This window comes from Pimephales promelas, chromosome 11 (assembly GCF_988280905.1).
Source record: "Pimephales promelas chromosome 11, fPimPro1.hap1.1, whole genome shotgun sequence".
NCBI lineage: Eukaryota > Metazoa > Chordata > Actinopteri > Cypriniformes > Leuciscidae > Pimephales > Pimephales promelas.
In genome coordinates this window covers 34,112,827-34,135,403 of record NC_142779.1, presented here as the reverse complement: position 1 = coordinate 34,135,403, position 22,577 = coordinate 34,112,827, and the positions used below count along the sequence as shown (strand labels likewise).

Sequence of the window (22,577 nt, the reverse complement as noted above, 5' to 3'; positions counted from 1 at the left end):
ATCAGAGTTTTGTCAAACACACACACACACGCATATGCATTAAGTGTTCTAAAGCACTTGTCAGGAAGGCAATTTGCATGATTGATGGTGCAGCTGCAAGCTCTCATACTCTGAATCTAGGTTGACCGTGGGAGCCTGGCATAAGCCAATAACACACACTGAAGGCTCACACATTCGTCCTAGTTCTTCTCCTACCAGAACCCAAATACTCACTCACAATGCTTGTTTTTCATATTCAGTATACATGGAGGCAGATATGTGTTCAGACTCAGGTCCGTTTGAATATGCAAAACAGAACAGTTTACCGAAACACGAAAATTCTCTCATTATTTTCTCGTGTTGTTTCAAAACCATATTATTATTTTTTTCTTTTAACAAGAGCTTGGACAAGAAGTTGTGTAGCATGCTCCGATAGGAAGGATCCTCGTAAAGTTAAATACTGCAAATCTCACGGACCTGAGCAGTTTTAGCTAGTTTAACTGATCGTCATTCACAGCTCCAAGGTTTCTGGCTGTCCTGGATGGAGTTATGGTTGACGATCTTGTCGCTGGATGGAGAAGTTGACTTGGCTGAGAGCACAAGCAGTTCTGTCTTTGCAAGGTTGAGTTGAGGGTGATGGTCCTTCATCCTGACTAATAACTGTCAGTGTCCTGGTAGTGGGAAACTTCTGTTTTACTGCCTTTTTTTTGCTATCACATATATTTATTTATTTATTTTTTGCTGCTGGGTTTATTTATTTTTTTATTTAACAGTCAGACATACATACAAACCAACATAGTGCAGTAGTGAGCAATCTTGTAAATCCATAATTCCAGCAGTGACAAGAGTGATTTAAGTGTTTGATCTAAGTGTGTATGTGAGCGGATGTGAGTGTGGGTATGCGTAAACAAAGTAACCATTTATTATTTATTACCATTGTCATTACCATCACCATCCCACTCCCCACTACCACCATACTGCCAATATTGTGTTGGTCGATTTTTATTTCCATCCTTCCTCCTATGTAACAATTGCCATTGTCAATCCTGTATAAAATAAAAGATGAATAAAAGATGAATCCTGTATAAAATAAAAGCTATCAAATATTTTAGTAACAATCATAAATTAGGTATCATCCAAAAGCTTAAACGCTCCAAATCCATCCTGTGGAGACCATTTGGAAATTGAACATTGCGTTAACATGGAAATTATATTTAAAACCTTTTAGTGGGCTTAATGTTAGTGATATCTACTTCATATTTGCAACTCAACTTGGTTAAACATATGACTTTTTTATAGCAATCTTAGAACTTGTTTATTTTTGTAAGTGCAATAACCCGCTGGGTTTCTTTAAAAAGAGACCAACCTTAGGTCTGTATTGGTTAAGTGTTAAAAAATAGCAGTAAGATCAACAAAATACAGTGGTGTGAATAAGTTTGGACACCCATGCTAAAGTTGCCTAAAAAGAGGAATAAAAAATCATCTTTTGGATATTGATCTTAATGCCTTAATTAGAAAAATGAGGAAAACTCCAACCTTTAAGGACACCAATTTTCTTTGTGAATGAATAATGTATCATAAATAAATAAAATACAGGGTGCATAAGTCAGGACACCCCTATGTTAAATTCCCATAGAGTCAGGCAGATTTTTATTTTTAAAAGCCAGTTATTTCATGGATCCAGGATAATATGCATCCTGATAAAGTTCCCTTGGCCTTTGGAATTAAAATATCCCCACATCATCACACACCTTCCTCCACACCTAGAGATTGGCATGGTTTTACTTCAGTTAACCTAATAGCTGGTTTGATTTGCATTGAAAGATGATCTTATGGAAAGTACCCCATGCCAATCTCTAGGTGTGATGAACGGTGTGTGATGATGTGGGGATATTTTAATTCCAAAGGCCAAGGGAACTTTATCAGGATGCATATTATCCTGGATCCATGAAATAAAAATCTGCCTGACTCTATGGGAATTTAACATAGGGGTGTCCTGACTTATGCACCCTGTATTTTAAGGAAAAATATTTATTTATTTATGAGACATTATTCATTCACAAAGAAAATTGGTGTCCTTAAAGGTTGGAGTTTTCCTCATTTTTCTAATTAAGGCATTAAGAGCAATATCCAAAAGATGATTTTTTTTTTCCTCTTTTTAGGCAACTTTAGCATGGGTGTCCAAACTTATTCACATCGCTGTAGCTTCAGATAAACCATGCCTTATGTATGTATATTCAGACTGTACATTTTTGTAATTTATATGATGTCTCAAATTTGGCTGGGGAAACGTTGAATCTTCTAATGCTTTGTGTCTTGTGTGTGTAGGTGATTCCTTGTGCCCAGAGAGATGCTCTCTACTGCCTCCACGAGAACGGTTGCGTCACCCTGCGTGTGTGTCGCTCCACAACACCGTCTCCTAATGAATCAGGCAAGACAGCCTTTGTTCCTTCACAACTGTTCTTCAGTCTGCGGCTGAGGCATATAAGTCATTTTACATCACAATTCTGGTATACATAGTTAGTTAGTTACTTTTATTGTCCAAAAGGTGGAAATTTGTGTCTGGCTTCTCCATACAGACATCAACACAACTAATTTAAACTATATACATGCATAAAATTTCACCGTACACACACAAATATACATTCCCATATGTACATATGCCTACATATTGGGACAAATGACATCTGATACACATTTTTCCTTGGCCATGGTTGCCTAAAAACGTCTCTTTGATGATAACAACTACCATTGAGAGTGTAGTAGGGGTTGAGAGTGATCTTCTTGTATAAATTAGTTGCCTTTGTAATTGTGTTTTCTACAATCGCTTTACATTTAGCACTCAGATTTCCATACCAAATAAGAGACGTGATACTCTCAACAAGGCCATTTTTTTAGATTAAAGTTTACTCATAGCAAATGTTTTTTGGTTGTTCCAGTAACTGACCCCGAGCAGAATGTCCAAGAGTTGGTATACGATCTTCGCTCCCAGTGTGACGCTATCCGTGTGACTAAGACTGTGCGGCCCTACCGAGTGGTGATCTGCCCTGTCAATGAGAACAGTGCCGCCCTGGTGGTCAGTGATGGAAGGGTGATGCTGTGGGAGCTCAAAGCTCATGCCAGTAAATCTTCATCCAACCTGAGGTACAGTTTTTCAAAACATATTAAAGTAATGAGTATGCAAATAATGGGTTCTTCAGTTTCACATAGACAATTAAAGGGTTAGTTCACCCAAAAATGAAAATTAAGTAATTAATTACTCACCCCCATGCTGTACCAACCCCGTAAGACCTTCGTTCGTCTTCGGAACACAAATGAAGATATTTTTGATTAAATTTGAGAGCTGTCTCACTACCACATTGGCTCCTAAGGGACTGCCTCTTGACGGCCCAGAAAGTCAATGAAGAAAATGTTTAAATATCCCAAGTGACTACCGTGGCTCAACTATATGTTTATCAAGCGACGCGAATACTTTTTGTGCGAAAAAACAAACAAAAATAACGAGTTTATTCGACTATTTCTTTTCTTCCTTGTAGGCCAGAACGATACTTCCTTATAGATTTCCACGACGCATGCGCAAGAATTGCGATGTGAAGTAGTGTAAGCTGTGTACGCAGATCGCAAATCTCGCGCATGCGTCGTGGAAATCTAAGGAAGTCTCGTTCTGGCCTACAAGGAAGAAAAGAAATAGTCGAATAAACTCGTTATTTTTGTTTGTTTTTTCGCACAAAAAGTATTCGCGTCGCTTGATAAACATATAGTTGAGCCACGGTAGTCACTTGGGATATTTAAACATTTTCTTCATTGACTTTCTGGGCCGTCAAGAGGCAGTCCCTTAGGAGCCAATGTGGTAGTGAGACAGCTCTCAAATTTAATCAAAAATATCTTCATTTGTGTTCCGAAGACGAACGAAGGTCTTACGGGGTTGGTACAGCATGGGGGTGAGTAATTAATTACTTAATTTTCATTTTTGGGTGAACTAACCCTTTAATAAATAAAAAAAAATCTGCAAAAGCTGTTGGCATTACTGACTTACATTGGTAGACGTGTAGCAGTCTTACAAATTTTACCATAATAAAGGCTTTGCTGATTTTACTTGATAAACCTTCTTTGAGCATCAATTTTACACACTGTTTAAAGGGATACTCCACTTTTTTTTTTTTGGAAATAGGCTCATTTTACAACTCCCCCAGAGTTAAACAGTTGAGTTTTACCGTTTTCGAATCCATTCAGACGATTTTCTGATATTTAGAAGAATATCAGTAACCAGACAGTTTATGGTCTCATTAGCCATGTTTCCATCAACACATTTTTATCCGAATTAAGTGATATCGAATAAAAAATTCCTTATGGAAACAGTAAAATTCGATGAAATTTCAAGAAAATCGACTCAAATGAAATACGTTCGGTCTCATCGAATTTTCTCTTGATCGATATACGGCTAATGCGATAAAAGCTGATGGAAACATTATTTGCCGAATAAATAATGAATTTCGATTAAGTTTTAGGCCCTTTTATGGTTGCAACACGTCAGAAGACGAGTTCATTTCCGGCCAGTCTGTTTGCGCACACATGGCGGATGTCAACAAAGACAGATGTAAGTGGACAAAGCAAAAAGATGCTTCAACCAAAGGGTTTCGTGAACCACGATCTCCCAGAACTGATGGAGCGCTCGTTCCCACACCACAGTCACCTCCGCTGTCGTCGGGCATACGTGCATCGGCATCATCATAGCAATGTTTATAGCGTCGTTCTTTTCTTAGGTTAGTTTAGCTTGTTTTTACGTGGCTTGGTTGAATTGTAATGTAGAATGTGGTCTGTTATTTCTAGTTAACAGACTGCGGCGCTGCTAACTAACACAACGTTGCCATGGACGCAGTTCAGAGACGGAACAGACTATTTTCTTTGGCAGAATACTTGTTTTTAAATCAATAAACTCGTTTTTAATACTTAATATTTTGTGTCAAATTAATGATTTATTTGGTTGATTTATATGTAATAAGCAGGATAATATATAGCGAGGCGGTTGTTATAGCGAATACAACCCCTTCAACAACCGCCTCGCATACATTATCCCATTCATATGTCGCTATCAGCTGGCACATAAGCATTATTAGCCTTCAACTTGTGAAATATTGATCATTTGTTGGTAGATGGCGCGATCCGTTTTGTCTAGCAAAACTTTGTTCGCAAAAGTTTGCTTGAATGTTGTTCGATTTAGTGCGAAAATGAATGGAAACACCTTAAAATGTCTCGAATCAATTTCGATATACCAATTTGATGGCAAAACAGCACGTGACGTCATTACGTACAGGTTTTTATTCGCTTTAAAGCGGTTGGATGGAAACGCACTTTCACCAGCTTTATCCGCATGAGTTTTTTAACCGAACTTCAGATAATTCGATTGACAAGTGGATGGAAACATGGTCATTGACGTCCATAGTATGGAACAGTGTAGACAGCGTCAGCCATGATAATGGCTTTTATTTGATTTTGACACAACGCTCACATCCAGGGTTGGCGAATGTCAGCTGTTAAGCGACTGAACGCCATTGGGCTGTGCCTATTGTTTGATGATGTAAAACTATTCGTCGATGTCTTGCACTGGAGGCGGGCATATGCAAATGTATTTTCCCGTTTGATGTCACATATCCCTCAATATCAAAACGAGTCATTTTGGAGTTTGGTTAAATAAATGCTTTTTATTAAACTGTTTATTTATGGTACAAAGACCTCTATTATGTCAAATTTGAACTTTAAAATTCAAGTCATCTTTATTTTAATAGCACTTTATGTAATGCAAATTGTTACAAAGCAGCTTTACAGGGATCAGCTGGACAATAATGATCCAATGATTCAAACATAGTTTAATACGGTTTTAAATGGAAAAAAAAAATACTCTCATTTAAATTGTGAAGTTGTTGTCAGATTTATTATACTGTTTATATGTTGTACTGTTTAATGAAATGTATTGTATTTTTCATGGTTTGTGAAATTCACCCACAATACATCTTCTTTCTCTCAGTTCTGGCTTGCCTCCTTTGTATTCTCCCGTGAATTTCTGTGGGACACCTTTACGTCAGAATCAAAAATGCATCCCGGATCTTTCTCTGAATACAATGATTGGTAAGATAGCCATCTGACTCCGACCCAAACACACACACACACACACAACACTTTTCTTTTCTTCCACATGATTGCCTTATCCTGGCTTCTAAATATAACTCATTTAAACAGTCTCAGGCTTTATTCTCCTAGCCTTGACTTGAGGAGATATTTCCAGGCTGAAGACCCTGAGGCCTCACTCTCCTATCTGCCTTTTACAGTATCTACACATCTTATTTTCCCTTTTCGAAGCCCAGCACTGATAACACTCATAGCCTGCGGCCGGGTTTAGCTCCTGTTGTGTCTTTAATCATAGGCATTGGGTGGGCGTCTGGGTCTTAAAAGAAGAGTTCTAAACCTGAATTATTTTCTTTCTTCTGTGGAACTGGTCACATGACCAGTTGGTCACTCTTTTATGCTGGCCACTCTTTTCCAAGCAGTTACAATAAATGGGGCCTGATGCTTTCAAGCATCAAAAAACAATGCAAAAGCACCAGCAGTGCATAAATTGAGGAGGACTGGGGGTGTCGGTCAAATATCAAATATTTTTGCACAAGTTAATATTAATAATAATAATAATTTATTTCCAATTTGTTTATAAAAAAATCTGTAAGCAGTCAGAAAGACTGACTTTAATGAACTAATAATTTATTCCAATATTTTAATGTCATTTCAGGCTAAAATCATTCAAATCTTGCGTTACTGTTAAATCTATTTACTAAGTTTACATGCCACTAACATAATCTCTAAAGTGTTAATAATTTGAACAAAATGTTAATGCATGTTGTTGTGTTGTACTTTTCTCCTGAAAAGGCAATTTTACATAACAGATGTTTAGATGTAGTCCACATGACAAATGAATAGCTGAATTAATGATCTGGATTTTCTGCCTCAAAGTGCTGCTCTGTTGTTTCATTTAGATCAATTATGTGATCTGTCTCTCTTCCAGGTCACAGTCTGATATCTGGAGTGGACTCCCCACGACCCCTGGCAGATCAACAGGAAGTACATCTGAAGTTCCTGTTGACAGGGCTGTTGTCTGGCCTGCCCTTGCCCCCCTTCTCCCTGCGGATGTGTCCTCCACTCACCACCAAGAACATCAACCACTACCAGCCCCTATTGGCCGTGGGTGAGTACTGCACATGCAGAGACCAGACACTAGAGCCCGACCGATAAAGGATTTTGAAGGCCAAAACCGATACAAATATTTGTTGGTTTTAAAATCCGATATTCCGATATATCGGCCGATATTGTTTTTTTGTTTTTTTTCCAGAAACGCGCAACAAAACATTGACAGATTTCCCTAACTTTAGTTATTTGTAGTTATTTATGAGTTTTAACTAAAATAATATGATAATGCATTTTAAAAAGAAACTTGTTTCTTTTATTGTCACAGCAGAACAGAGGAACGTCAAAATATATTAAACTTCTGATAAATAAAATAATAATTAGTCCCTACATTGCCTTATAAGTTACCTGCAACCGGATGTGTGGCGCGTTATACACAAGTGTTGCCAACAGGGACGGTGTAGAGTGCCCTCTGGTGGACAAACTATACAACTCCAACACTCATGACATGGTTCAAGCGTGTTTCGTCCGTTTTTATTTTATTTTTGAAATATTTATTTATCGGCCATTATAACTGCCGATACCGATAGTTTGGAAAATGCCTAATATTGGCCGATATATCGGCCTGCCGATAAATCGGTCTGGCTCTACCAGACACTTCCTCCCTCCGTTATATAGCTGACATTTAAACATTCACACACACAGCAAAATAGTGGTGTACAATCTCAACTCATCAACTAGAACAGATAAGGACACTTTAAAGACATTGGCCCTTTTGTCTGTAACTGATCAGGAGTTACTTCCCTTTAATTTCATTAAAATGTCTCTCTTCCCCCTTTCTCTCCCCATACACAACTTCGGTCTTATCCTAGAATATATTTTTCTGGTAGCAGTCCAGCTAAAATATTGGTCTCTTAATTGCCCTAGCTTTAGAAAATGATTGGCTACAGGAAGTCTATTCAGAGAATATGTGATCAAAAATAATAACAACCCCAGCTTCTGTATTATTACCTTTCAAAATGTGCAGCATTCAACGAAAAAAGTATTGTAGTTAAATTATTTCAAGAGAGTAAATCATGGAAACTTCTAAGAATGACCATTTTAATATCAGCAAAAGGTAGGATACATGTTTAGATTTCTCGGTTCATTTACATGGACTTATTATAGATTGCCACTTCTATAAACTCATGTGACGTTCATTTAAAAAATGTTTTTATACTATATAAAAATAAATCATTAGAAAACATATATGATGCTCGCAACCACAGCACGGCCATCTGTAACACCCACTTCTGGAAAACACACTCCTACTTCTGCAATAAACAGACGTTAATCCAGAACAAAGTCAGGTGTTAAAGGAGTAGTTCACTTTTGAAAAAACTTTTTCTGATATTTTACTCACCCCCATGTCATCCAAGATGTCCATGTCTTTCTTTCTTCAGTCGAAAAGAAATTAAGGTTTTTGATGAAAACATTCCAGGATTTTTCTCCATATAATGGACTTCAATGGGAACCAAACGGTTCAAGGTCCAAAAGACAGTTTCAGATGCAGCTTCAAATGTCTTTAAACGACACCAGACGATGAATAAGGGTCTTATCATGCGAAACGATCGCTTATTTCAAAACTTATTCCAAAAATGTAACTTTTCTAAGGACAAATGCTAGCCTTGCTCTATTCTTTGAGGCGCGTTTGTAACGTCACATAATACGTAATTACGTTCAAAAGGTCACGGGCGACGTAGCCGGAAGTACAAAACTAACATTGATTAGTTTTATGTACATTTGCTCACCAGTCTTATAAAGTACATGCAACACTCGCGTCTCTGCCGAAGTTAGTCGCGGACGTGGAGCTCTCGGCATCTCGAAAGATGTTGATCTTCATTCTAGTCCTCTTTTTGTCTCAAAGTCTGCTTGCCATGGTCCATAATGTTTGAACAAAACAACAAAAGCGTGAGCGTCCTGCTATTAGCATAACCCAGTTGTCCACGTCTGTCGCCATGGTTATTATTGTGGCAGTGCGAGCGGAAATGATATGATGTCATGAAACTCACAAAATTAACTTCTTGTTTATTGATCTGTTGTATAAAATCATTATCACATTTACAGTTATGCTGATATTCAAGAGAAAACTGCACTCATGCTCATGTGATATTGAGGAACTAGATTATATTTTAATGAATATTAGACGACAACTTTTTGCCCCCATATCTTGAATGTTGGAGTCATTCTAATTCTGCAATTTAATAAGCTAAAATAATACATAGGGTTGGGTATCGAGAATCGAGTATCGATTGGAACCGGTACTAACTTTTAGTTTTTCCCAGAATCGTTCAAAAGTTAAAATTTCGATTCCTAGTTTCGATATTCACAGTCTGCCGAGCGGAAGAAGAAACAGCTGAACAACACCAACGAAGAAGCGTCTACCGTAAGTGTTGGCATAACCACATGAGTCGAACATGAGTACCTTACGTCGGCGGTCCAAAGTGTGGCTTCACTTTTCTAAAAATAACGAAATCTCGGCAAAATTTGTGACAAAAGGAGTATTTTTACAGAAGGAGTATTTCCTTCAGATAGGCTGTTGGTTAGCAAGGTTAGCTAAACTTTTTTGACCCTGCCTCTTAAAAGAATCGGAATCGAGAATCGTTAGGAACCGGAATCGAAACAAGGAATCGGAATCAGAATCGTTCAAATTCAAACGATACCCAACCCTAATAATACATAATAAGCTTTTTTTTGCATACCTGGGTGGGTGACATACTCTATTACATCGTTTTGCACATTTTTAAAACAAGTTACAATATTATCGTAGACATAGACGATACAAATCACACACCCCGATATGCTTGTAAGTTGAATGACGAGTTCAACTATCGATATTCCATTCTCAAAATCACTGTAGCATATCGTGTTTTAAGAGTGCACATATTGATGGAGTTTGTTTTTAACACAAGTCACATATCCAGTCTTTCGGTGAGCGTGACCTGATTTTTTGACGGCAAAGTGAATGAGCCAAGAAAAGGAAATCAAATGATCTGAAATTATTTTCTTTTTGGTAAAATCTAATGCAAACGTCATTCATCACAGCATTTCAAACCAGCAAGCCATAGATGTTCTGTTTGCTCAATCATCTCTTAATAAAACATTCTGCAAAGATTAAAAGCTTTGCACAGATATTAAGTCACAAGACATATGAAACTTTGACAATTCCTAGACTAATGTATGATTTCAGCTAAAAATACAGCTCCAATTGAGTTGCGTCTGTTGAGTACTAGACAAACGGAAAATATTTTACTGCTTAAAGACGTGAAAATCTGATTGCATTATAGAAATATCAATATGTTTTAAATGAGGTTTCACCCAGTTTGCTCCACGGATCTTGCAAATTGTCATTTGAGCTCTGTGATTGGTGGTCTAATTGTCTCTACTTGTCATCTCATTATTGGAGTCAACACAGCGGTTCAGCCTTGATGAGATTGTGTAGCTCCTCGAGTGCACTATACATCCAATTGAACAAGCACACTGCAGTTGTCAATACCCTGGATCCTTCTTGACGGATCATGCATTTCTAAAGTAACTCCGTAGCACAGTTTTTGCCTCGGGGAACTTCAAACTCTCTTTCTGCCTCAATGCACAAGGACTGTTGCTGAATCATTCCCAATGGTGGCTTTTTTTTTTAACCATCTCAAAACTTGAAAGACATGATCGTGAGCAGGTCATTTAGTACTTGAGGGAAAGAAGGTCCATATGCAACGTTTGGATGTGTGACATTTGAAGCCAGACAATTGTTCAATTTTGGATGAAATACAGCAATGCCATTTGGATTGAAACCATGTGCCTGGTCTTCTCTGATAGAAACGATGCAGTGAATGCTAAGCTGTCTGATGCACTCAGATCTGAATTTATGTCTCATGTCTTATGAAGCTTTGTGATTTCTTGAAAAATTCTCTCTCTCGATGTACATATAGTCTGACACTGTGTTGCCTGCTAGAACTACCCTGTGTACATTATTCTGTGCCAAAATTTAGCAAATATCTTTTTTTTTTTAGAGCTGGGTATCACCAGCTACTGCATATTTTGAAATGCATCACAGTGCGATGATGGGTGTGCCGGCTGTTTGCTGGTCACGACTTGAGCTTGAATTTAATTGATGTATAATCACAGTTTAGTCAAGTCATCTTCATTTCTTTAAGCATGAAAAGGCTTTGCAAAGTTCCAAAGCACAGTCCCTCCAGCGGGAGTTATTCTCTATATCAGTGCGCGCTGTTTCTGAACTCCCTGAAACGCCTCTATAGATGGTATGCACTAGACTAGAGCCAGACCGATATATCGGCCGGCCGATATAAGGCATTTTCCAAACTATCAGTATCGGCAGTTATAAGGGCCGATAAATGAATATTTCAAAAATAAAATAAAAATGGACGAAACACGCTTGAACGATGTCATGAGTGTTGGAGTTGTATAGTTTGTCCACCAGAGGGCGCTCTACACCGTTCCTGTTGGAAACATTCGTTGAGTTGGTCATGATACTACGGAGGCGTATTGCATTCACTTGAAGAAAAAAAAATCTACTCTGTGTTTCTGAATTAACGAGTTAATTTTTCATGAGAAAAAAAAATTGCTCTGTTTTTCAGAATTAATCAGTTAATTTTTCATGAGAAAAAAAGTTTTTGCTCTGTTTTTCTGAATTAACGAGTTAATTTTTCATGGAATTTTTTTTTTTTTGCTCTGTTTTTCTGAATTAATGAGTTAATTTTTCATGAGAAAAAAAATATTTTGCTCTGTTTTTCTGCATTAATGAGTTAATTTTTCATGGATTTTTTTTTTTTGCTCTGTTTTTCTGAATTAACGAGTTAATTTTTCATGGATTTTTTTTTTGCTCTGTTTTTCTGAATTAACGAGTTAATTTTTCATGGAAATTTTTTTTTTGCTCTGTTTTTCTGAATTAATGAGTTAATTTTTCATGAGAAAAAAAATATTTTGCTCTGTTTTTCTGAATGAATGAGTTAATTTTTCATGGATTTTTTTTTTGCTCTGTTTTTCTGAATTAACGAGTTAATTCAGAAAAAACAGAGCAAAAACTTTTTTTTCTCACGAAAAATTAACTCGTTAATTCAGAAAAACAGAGCAAAAAAAATTTCTCATGAAAAATTAACTCATTAATTCAGAAAAACAGAGAAAAACTTTTTTTCTCATGAAAAATTAACTCATTAACTCAGAAAAACAGAGCAAAAAAAATTCTCATGAAAAATTAACTCGTTAATTCAGAAAAACAGAGCAAAAAAATTCTCATGAAAAATTAACTCGTTAATTCAGAAAAACAGAGCAAAAAAATTCTCATGAAAAATTAACTCGTTAATTCAGAAAAACAGAGCAAAAAAAATTTTTCTCATGAAAAATTAACTCATTAATTCAGAAAAACAGAGAAAAAAATTTTTCTCATAAAAAATTAACTCATTAATTCAGAAAAAACAGAGCAATTTTTTTTCTCATGAAAAATTAACTCATTATTTCAGAAAAACAGAGTAGATTTTTTTTCTTCAAGTGAATGCAATACGCCTCCGTATGATGCATACATTGCTTGAATAACAATTAAAAGAACATCCCCATCAGTTCTCTTAGCTCAAATAAGCATGACAAAATTTGTGACTATCATGTCCAGTTTCAAATAAATAAATAAAATATCGGCCGATATATCGGAATATCGGATTTTAAAACCTAAAAATATTTGTATCGGTATCGGCCTTCAAAATCCTTTATCGGTCGGGCTCTAGTATGCACTTCACCGTCACGCCCTTTAAGTGGCAAAAAGACTGAGCGGCAGCATTTGTTTTCAGTGTGAATGCCGCGAAAAATACACAAAACGCATCTAAAATGGGAAATAGCTGTGCGATTGCCTTTACAACTAGATTTGACAAGAAATCTGAGGTATATTTTTACAGACTGCCGAAAGCTACAGAACAGAGAAGCAAATGGATCGCTGCAATTCACAGAAACAACTGGACATTTGTGTCAATATGCTGAATTTAGGGGTAAAATCCCTATATATTGTATTGTTATATATTGGATTGACAACTCATCAATTAAATATTTACCATCGTATATTCTGGATAATTGCACGTTTTTAAATAAACACTGACAAAAAACTATCCAAGTTTTATAGGGATACTCCACTTTTTTTGGAAATAGGCTCATTTTATAACTCCCCCAGACTTAAACAGTTGAGTTTTACCGTTTTCGAATCCACTCAGCCGATTTTTTGATATTTCGAAGAATATCAGTAACCAGACATTCCTACTATGGAAGTCAATGAGACCAGAAACTGTCTGGTTACTGACATTCTTCTAAATATCAGAAAATCGGCTGAATGGATTCGAAAACGGTAAAACTCAACTGTTTAACTCTGAGGGAGTTGTAAAATGAGCCTATTTCCAAAAAAAGTGGAGTATCCCTTTAAGGCTATATTGTATTTAATTTATATAAAGCATTCACAGGCAAATTTGTGTATTTCCCCGGTGTCTAAACTGGAAACATGATTCCTACTGCATCTCATTATCCAAGGATCACTGGATCCTGGGTAAGTTGTAATGAACACCATAACGAGTCCAATCTTAAGATCAAACTGATAATTGTTTGTTTTATTCACATTTTCACTGTTTCCCCTATTTAATCCCCTATAAAAGGAGTGTGTTCCGACAGGAAAGTGACGTCAATGCATTCCCTCTATTGTCGTCTTGAGTTTCCTTCTGAGAAAGGCATACGCAAAATAAAGGGGCGGAGCTAACTCTGAGTTAGTAGTGTATTAAACTGGCGATTATGGTAATGTTCGGGACATTTCCCAAACACGATCAAACCGCTTGACCAATTACAACACACTGCTCCAGCCGACCAATCAGAGCACAGTGTGCTTTCTAGAAGGCGGAGCTTCATATAGACTGGAACTAAACAGAGCGTTACTGACGGACTGGGAAGTGAGGAGCTGCAACAATGGAGAATATGAGGAGAATAATGTGTTTTTTTGTGTGAAAACATTCTTGTAGACCCCTAAAACTATTCTATACTTATAAAAAAGGCCATTATATGTCCCCTTTAATAATTTTATCTGCACATTTCTACTTACTCAAACAAATTAGAGAAAAATGTACCCTCAATCTCAACTGACATGCCACCTCAGCTCTGTCCCATCACTGAAACACTTCACTACCTCTCAGACAACTCTCAGTCACTCATTTTCCTCTCAGCGCTACATCTATCAGCCTCCACTGTCGGGATGAATGATGTTCTGTTCAGTCTGAGCAGGCTGTGTTATTAACAGTGTCATCAGAAATTTATTTATAATGATTATAATTATGTATTTTTAATCAAAGGCAACAACTGTTAATGCCTTAACAAGGATAATTCAAATAATTAAGCCATGTTAACTAGCCAATTACAATTACAATTCTTTGTGTTTGGCATGTTTACCCATTAGGTACAAGCAATGGCTCTGTGCTGGTGTACAACTTGACCAGTGGCCTCCTGCACAAAGAGCTAAGTGTCCATTCCTGTGAGGTCAGGTAAGAAACATTTACTCTGTAATAATACACCTATACACCCACTTATGATGTGACATGAGAATCATACCATACAATACAACACTGGTGTTCAATCCTGCCTGCCAAATGCATAAAGAGCCCCTAAATATTAAGACTGTGTCTTAATAACTTAATAAAAATTAGACCACTTATTATGTAACAAAGTCTTGAAAGAAAAATATATGACTAACTTTAAAGACTGCTCTAAGCAATTAATTCAAGGGGATCACGGGCTGTGTCCCACCACACTATGCGCTTTTGGAGCATTCGTTTCAGAACCTGATGCATTTTCTCCTTTAGTTTCGTTTATGCATATGAGCATACAACTCACGCTTGGATCCACAACTAAATAATTGGTTTTAGAGTGCATGAACGTGGTGGTTTTGGCCAAATTGAAAACAAGCTCTGGAGTGGTTGTACTTGTGGTGAGAAAGCAATCAAGAATCACAATGAGTTTTATTCTCCAAGTGTGCACAAACACAAGGAATTTGTTGTGGTTTTTCAGGAGCTCTGGATGCATGCATGCATATAGACATATAGACACATGACATGACCAGAAAGAAAGAACATTTAAATAAGACTAAGAAAAATAATAATAATACAAATAATAATAATAATAATAAAAAAGTGGTATACATCTGGAACAGACGACTTGTGTCCAGATTTGTGCATTATGTACTGTACAGCTGCCGCTCTCTCGGGTGCTGAGGTATGACTTTTAGAAACGGGTATTAGTTGCTTTGTTACTTGTTTAGGCTGGAGATAGTGGGGATAAAGGGAAAAAAAACAGTTTTAATGCCTAGATGTTCTTGTGCACATAGAACTGTAATCCAATCTAATGGACCAACGAGCCAAGTTGCATCATAATTCATATTGGGAAATGCATTATTCTGAGGATGAGCACAATAGTTAAAATGTCATTACTCTGAAAACATTGCATTGTAAGGAATCTATATATATATGTATATATATATATATATATATATATATAGAGAGAGATATATAGATATATATAGCTATATAAATATATATAAATATTTATATCTATATATATATCTATATATATATATATATACTGTATATATATATATATATATATATATATATATATATATATATATATATATAATTTATTTATTTATTTAATAAATATATTTATTTATATATATATATATATATAAATGTTTATATATATATATATATATATATATATATATATATATATATATACACACTACCGGTCAAATTTTTAGATCAGTAAGATTTTTTTATGTTTTTAAATGAAGTCTCTTCTGCTCACCAAGGCTGCTTTATTTGATGAAAAAAAAAATGACAAACAGTAATATTGTGAAATATTATGACAATTTAAAATGACTTTTCTATTTTAATATATTTTATATATATTAATTGGAAAGCTGAATTTTCAACATCATTACTGTTGCTGATTACACATCAGTTTTCAGTGTCACATGATCCTTCAGAAATCATTCTAATATGCTGATTTTTTGCTCAAAAAACATAAATTATTATTTTCAATGTTCAAAACAGTCATGTACCATTTTCCCCCCCAAAATTCTGATTAATAGAAAGTTCAAAAGAACAGCATTTATTTAAAATATAATCTTTTCTAACATTATAAATGTCTTTACTGTAACTTTTGATCAATTTAACTCATCCTTGATGAATAAAAGTATTTTCTAATTTCTTTCCCCCAAAAATAAAAAATAAATTCTTACTGACCCCAAACTTTTGAATGGTAGTGATGATTAATGTTACAAATCTTTCCATTTCAGATCAATTCTGTTCTTTTGAACTTTCTATTCATCAAAGAATCATGAAATAAAAATGTAAAAAACTGTTTTCAACATGGATAACAATGATAAATGTTTCCTGAGCATCATATTATAATAATTTCTGTAGGATCATGTGACACTGAAGACTGGAGTAATGATGCTGTAAATTCAGCTTTGATCACAGGAATAAATTACACTTCACTACATATAGATTCACATAGAGAACCGCTGTTTTAAATTGTAATAATGATTCACAATATTACTGTTTTTTTTTTTTTTTTTATCAAATAATTGCAGCCTTGGTGAGCAGAAAAGACTTCTTTTAAAAACATAAAAAATCTTACAGATCTAAAACTTTTGACCGGTAGTATATATATATATATATATATATATATATATATATATATACATCCTGAATTCAGTTCTCTTTTGTCTTCTTGCACTTTAACGGACAAATACGCACAAAATTGTCAAAATGCCCATCTTGGCGAGTATTAAAGTTAAACACATTCAGTAATGTGGCAAGTGAACGTAAATAGTTGGAGGTGAGGAGGCTGAGGAGGTCGCATGAGGAGATTTTTCAGGCAATTCGAAAAAGGATTTTTTCGCAAAACTGCAATGGAAACAGATTTTGCGCATTTACAGTCACCTGACTTAGAAGACGGAGTGTGTTTTAGGTCCGTGTCTGCAAAAAATAATAACAATTATCATCATTAGCCTATTATAACATTTATTAGGCTACATATGTAGAAGACGCTTTTATCCAAAAAAGAAACAAAGCAATTGAAGTAAATAGTTAGAGGTGTGTCAGTATATTAGATCCATGCATTAGGTCCTAAAAGCCTTGTTTAGACTGTCAGTCCAAATCTGATTTTTGTGCATGTCCTATTGGAATCCGATTATATTTAGCAAGTGTGAACAGCAAAAAATCACATGAAATGTGATTTTTTTTTTCAAATCCATTTTGAGCTACATTCATGTGTGTTATGAAATCCCATTCAAATCAAATGATGAAAATCAATTTTTTAGTCTGATTTTGACTTTCTCACACATGCTGAAACATGCTAAAAGTCGCTGCAGAAATAAGGTTGTGTTATCACAAAATGCCGGTCGAGCAGAAAATTGCAACAATAATGGAGACATGTTTTGAGACAACAGCACTCCACATTTCTGCCTTTGCCTCAGAAGACGCAGTAGACCAGCGCGGCTTTAACCCTTATGCTGCATTAGGGACATTTTTGGTCTTTTGCAGTTTAATTTCTTTGACCATTTTGGCTGTTTTAATGCAAATGGTATGAAATTTGGCAAAATTGTGACTTTTTGGATACATGTAAAAAATGTGATCCCATTTTGCAAAATATGTATTAACACACACTGTGTAGATCAAATAGTAACACTCAGCACCATAAAGACCAAAAATGGCCCATTGAAACCCATTAAAACGTTGTTTAAATCTGAGGCTGTCAGTAATACATGAAACATGATTTTTGCACAAACATCCTTTCATTTTGAAGCAAAAGCATTATATTTGCATTATATAGTGTATTCCACCAGATGACGTCACTACATATTTATTCCCTATGGGTGGAAATGCACCTTATTTTAGGCAATAGGCAATGTTTAATAGGTGGCCATTTTTGGTCTCTAAGTGGGACTGTGATAATCCAAATCTAAAGTTTTCTCTTTGCATTTAGTTTATTGAAAATAATTGAATTTTTGTGTTTTTTCCTCTTATACAAATCGATGGTTTCGCAAACAAAACTGGTAATTAAAGGGTTAAAATCCTGAAATTGAATACATTTTTGGTAGTTATGATGAGGACTGATGCTGGTTAAAAGATTTAACTTGGTAAAAGTGGAAAATAATAATAATATATAATATTTTAGGCAATGTTTAATATGTGGCCATTTTTGGTCCTTAATGCACTCAACGGTGTTAAAAATCGAATGCAGCACAAGGGTTAAAGAAACAACAACTGTATTGCAAACCCCTCTACGTTGCCTTTGGTTGTTGTTGTTTTTTTTGGCGAATGTCTACCAACGCCATTGAAAAATCTAAAAAGATCTGTAGCGTTGAGCCCTGCTCACTGACACCAGGCTTCTGGATGGGATGTAGACTCGTGTGCAGGAGAGGAGGCTGGAAGGTGCAGAGACTGTGGCTGTTTTACACAAGCATCAACGTCTTAAACTTGATGTGAGCAGCAACCAGTAGCCAGTGCAGAGAGATAAAGAAAGGTGTAACATGAATCAGTGGAGAGGAGCCTGGGTAATGCAGCCTATCTGTGTGTACATGGATGAATTATGGACCATGATGGATAGATGCAAAGATACACTGCAGAACCCATGCGGAGAGCAGAGTTAGAGCCTCCTGCTGGCATCACTTACACATTTTCACCTATTTTCATTTTCAATAAGACAGCTATCTTGCGCAAACATGTTTCACATTAGATAACAAATGACAATACTGATTTTGGGACAGCCTGAAAATTACATTATTTTATGATTTTGCCGTAAATAATTGGCACAAATTGGTGCCATCCTGTGGTGTAAATGACTGGAATGCACTGAGGTCGAAAGTGGAGCATTTCTTAGATAATCCCACCTCACACCACTCGAATGCGGCATTAGGATCGCTATAATCTTCCAAACAGGTGTTTAGGAGCTAAACTGCAGGACACCCCTGCCATATTCATTTTTAGATGACTTTACTATGTGTAAGGAAAACTGCAGGTCCAAGCCTCTGCTCGTTTCATTTGAGAATACAGTATCTCATCAGACGTTTATGAGCACACACATTAAAGCTAAACTTTAATGAAGTCATGCGTTACGATACAGCTTACTGCCTCCCAGACATCATCAATGTTTTAATTATTCAAGGGTTTTTAGGATAATGACTGTTTGGTAGTATTACATCATATTGTAAGTGCAAATTAGCACCATTTGTTGTTTTCTTTTGGCATCTGACCCGAAAACTGTGACGTGTCACGTCAGACTTAACAAGTGGATTATTTTAAAATGTATGTATATAATTACAGTGAATGTCTTCATTGTATACATTTTTGTTTCCTGTAAACGATGCCCCAGTGTTTCCAACTTGCATTATGATTCACTGAGGATTGTCAAAAACAATCTCAAGAGATGATGAAGCAGCCTTCCATCTAAACTCACAAAATGAAGTTAATCATTCTGCTCGTGTGTTCACTGCAGAGTTCAAACCCCATGACACACCGGCTGCCCTCATTTTTTATTAATTATCTCTCTCTTTTTTTTAAGCAGGTGCTGTTTCCCCCTAATAAATTAAGTGAGAGATTTAATCAATTAAGTCATTAAGCAATTGATTGAAAACAAACACCATCCATTGTCTCTGCTGAGGCACTTACTTGTGAAATGGAAGCCTTTCAGAAGGTTTGGTTAACTTTTATTTGTTAATAAAAGTTTTAACTGAGGAAGTTTTGTCAACACTGCTCCAATGACAATTAAAAAGCGTTGTTTAATGCCTTTCTGTATTCAGTATGCTACGTAATTAAACACTCATATACTCCACCAAAATATTTATCCAAAACATCAATTTAATCAATAATAAATGTGTTCAGGATTCTGTACCATATTTTCAAATTTTCTACGAAATGGAAATATAGCACTCAAAGTGCTACAGTACATTCATACCAGGGGATCTCTCCTCAGTAGGGTTGGGTATCGAGAATCGAGTATCGATTGGAACCGGGACTAACTTTTCGTTTTTCCCGGAATCGTTCAAAAGTTAAAAATTAGATTCCTAGTTTCGATATTCACAGTCCGCCGAGCGGAAGAAGTAACCGCTGAACAACACCAACGAAGAAGCGTCTACCGGAAGTGTTGGCATAACCGCGCGAGTCGAACATGAGTAGCTTACGTCGGCGGTCCAAAGTGTGGCTTCACTTTTCTAAAAATAACGAAATCTCGGCAAAATGCAAAATTTGTGACAAAAGGAGTATTTGTGAAAGAAGGAGTATTTCCTTCCGAAAGACCATTGGTTAGCAAGGTTAGCTAAACTTTTTTGACCCTGCTTCTTAAAAGAATCGGAATCGAGAATCGTTAGGAACCGGAATCGAAACAAGGAATCGGAATCGGAATCAGAATCGTTCAAATTCAAACGATACACAACCCTACTCCTCAGCCACCACCGCCTACCACCAGCCGCCTATCAATCATCAATCAACATCAGAGTGCCATCTTCAGGCTGGATAAAAAGGCTGAACCTCTGCCAGAAGTGTGTCTGCATGTGTTCAGCGATTAGAATATGAAGCTTACAAAATGTTAATCATAAACTAGCGCTAAGACCCAGAATCTACCCTTCCTAAATGTGCGGTTAAGGAGCCGCTCACTTGTCATCATGCCACACAAGTCTAAAACTTTCCCTGGCCCTGTGCCCTCAATCCATAGAGGCTCCTCATTACCATATCATTTGCATTTTTTTCAGGAGAAGTGGCCTAATTAATCATGTGGCCATTTTATGTCTCATTAGTGCTCTCTGCTTGGATCCCCCATCCAGGACACACCACCCCACAGACAGTCCATTATTCTTTCTGCCTTTCCTGAACAAACTTTCTCTAGACTCATTGTTTATATCAGTCTGCCTCGACTTATGAAGGCCTTTCAAGTTTAGAAGCAGGAATTCTGAGGATGCTGTTGTCATACATGTGTTGTAAAAGTGTGGACTAAAGTGTCAACGATGCCATCTGAACCCTGGTGCGCATCTAACAAGTGGCCCAAGATCGCTGGAAAGATGGGTCTCAGTCCGCTTCCAAACGAACTCTGGTGTGGTTTCAATGAAATATAAACGCAACACAGACCAAAGACAAGTAAACAAACCAAAAACCCGACATTTTATCACAAGTTCCGACCCTAAAAAGTTCAGAATGCTCTTGCATACCTGTTTTCTCTCATGATAGTCGCAATGCTCATCACAGGCATCAGAACCGTATCTCCTCACACCAGATCTTGGTTTGTGTGTGACGGAGGTATTCCTGGCACTGTTTTGACTTCTGTACACGTTTTATAAACCCTTCACGAGGTCTGAACTGGTGAAAACACTATCATATGTAGCTACACACATACAACAAGTGCATTTAGCCCAGAACACAGCAATGTTTTGGTCGTTCGGTAAGTTCTGTAACGAAGAATACATAATAAAAGCCGACCAAACAGGTTGTGAACATATCCCTATGTCTTTTGGTGCGGTGTTAAAATGCTAATGTGAACGCTAAGCGGACCAGGACTAAAGGTGCTTTCACACCTACCTCATTTAGTTCGTTTGAATCGCACTAGAGTTCGTTTTCCCTCTTGGTGCGGTTCGTTTGGGCAGGTGTGAAAGCAGCAATCGCACTCGGGTGTGCACCAAAAGCGGACCAAACAAGCGTACCGTATCTCGGTACGCTTCCAAACGAACTCTGGAGCGGTTCGTTTGTGGTGAGAACGTGATCCGACCTCGAACAGACCCAACATCCAAATAACTGCGCATTTTTGGACTAAACCAGCTGCCGTAGTAAAACAAAATGATTATTTATATAGCTAATATCGCTCCCTTTAAGCCATGACTGACTTTTACCGCGTTCTGCACTCTCACTAAAACACTCATCATCATAAACGCTGAAGTTGTCCGCACTGCACAGGGAATCTCTTATTTATATCGCGTGTATACTTTGTTATTTATGAGGGGATTTGCGAACGGTGTAAACATGAAAGCACTGCGTCGAAAGAGAATATTCCGGCGCGCCGTCTGACCACACGATACTGTTGCGCGTCTTTCAGTGCGTCATGTGTGCATCATTGGAATCGAATGAATGAATGAGCGTGTGCATCAGGACATTCACATACAGAGCGTTCTCTTTAGTCTAAATGCAAAAAAAGCATTTGCAGTTCATAATGTAAGGATAGTTACAATACAATGATGATGATGCGTTAATTTACGTTAAACTGGACAAACTTAATCGCAAGCGTTAACGTTGACAGCACTTGTTAGCAGTATAAGAATCTCATTATTTGAATGTGTGAACATAGCGCCTCTCTATGAATGAAAACTT

General features: G+C 36.6%; 1 protein-coding gene across 1 annotated transcript in view; it reads left to right on the top strand.

Annotated features, from left to right (window-relative positions):
- The window catches only part of wdr11 (WD repeat domain 11), a 120,377-nt gene that overhangs the window by 46,596 nt on the left and 51,204 nt on the right, over window positions 1-22,577 (top strand). The window contains exons 7-11 of the mRNA XM_089117318.1: window positions 2,308-2,410; window positions 2,919-3,123; window positions 6,005-6,105; window positions 7,034-7,213; window positions 14,621-14,705. Coding sequence (XP_088973444.1) covers window positions 2,308-2,410; window positions 2,919-3,123; window positions 6,005-6,105; window positions 7,034-7,213; window positions 14,621-14,705 — 674 coding nt within the window. The remainder of the gene's footprint in view (window positions 1-2,307; window positions 2,411-2,918; window positions 3,124-6,004; window positions 6,106-7,033; window positions 7,214-14,620; window positions 14,706-22,577) is intronic.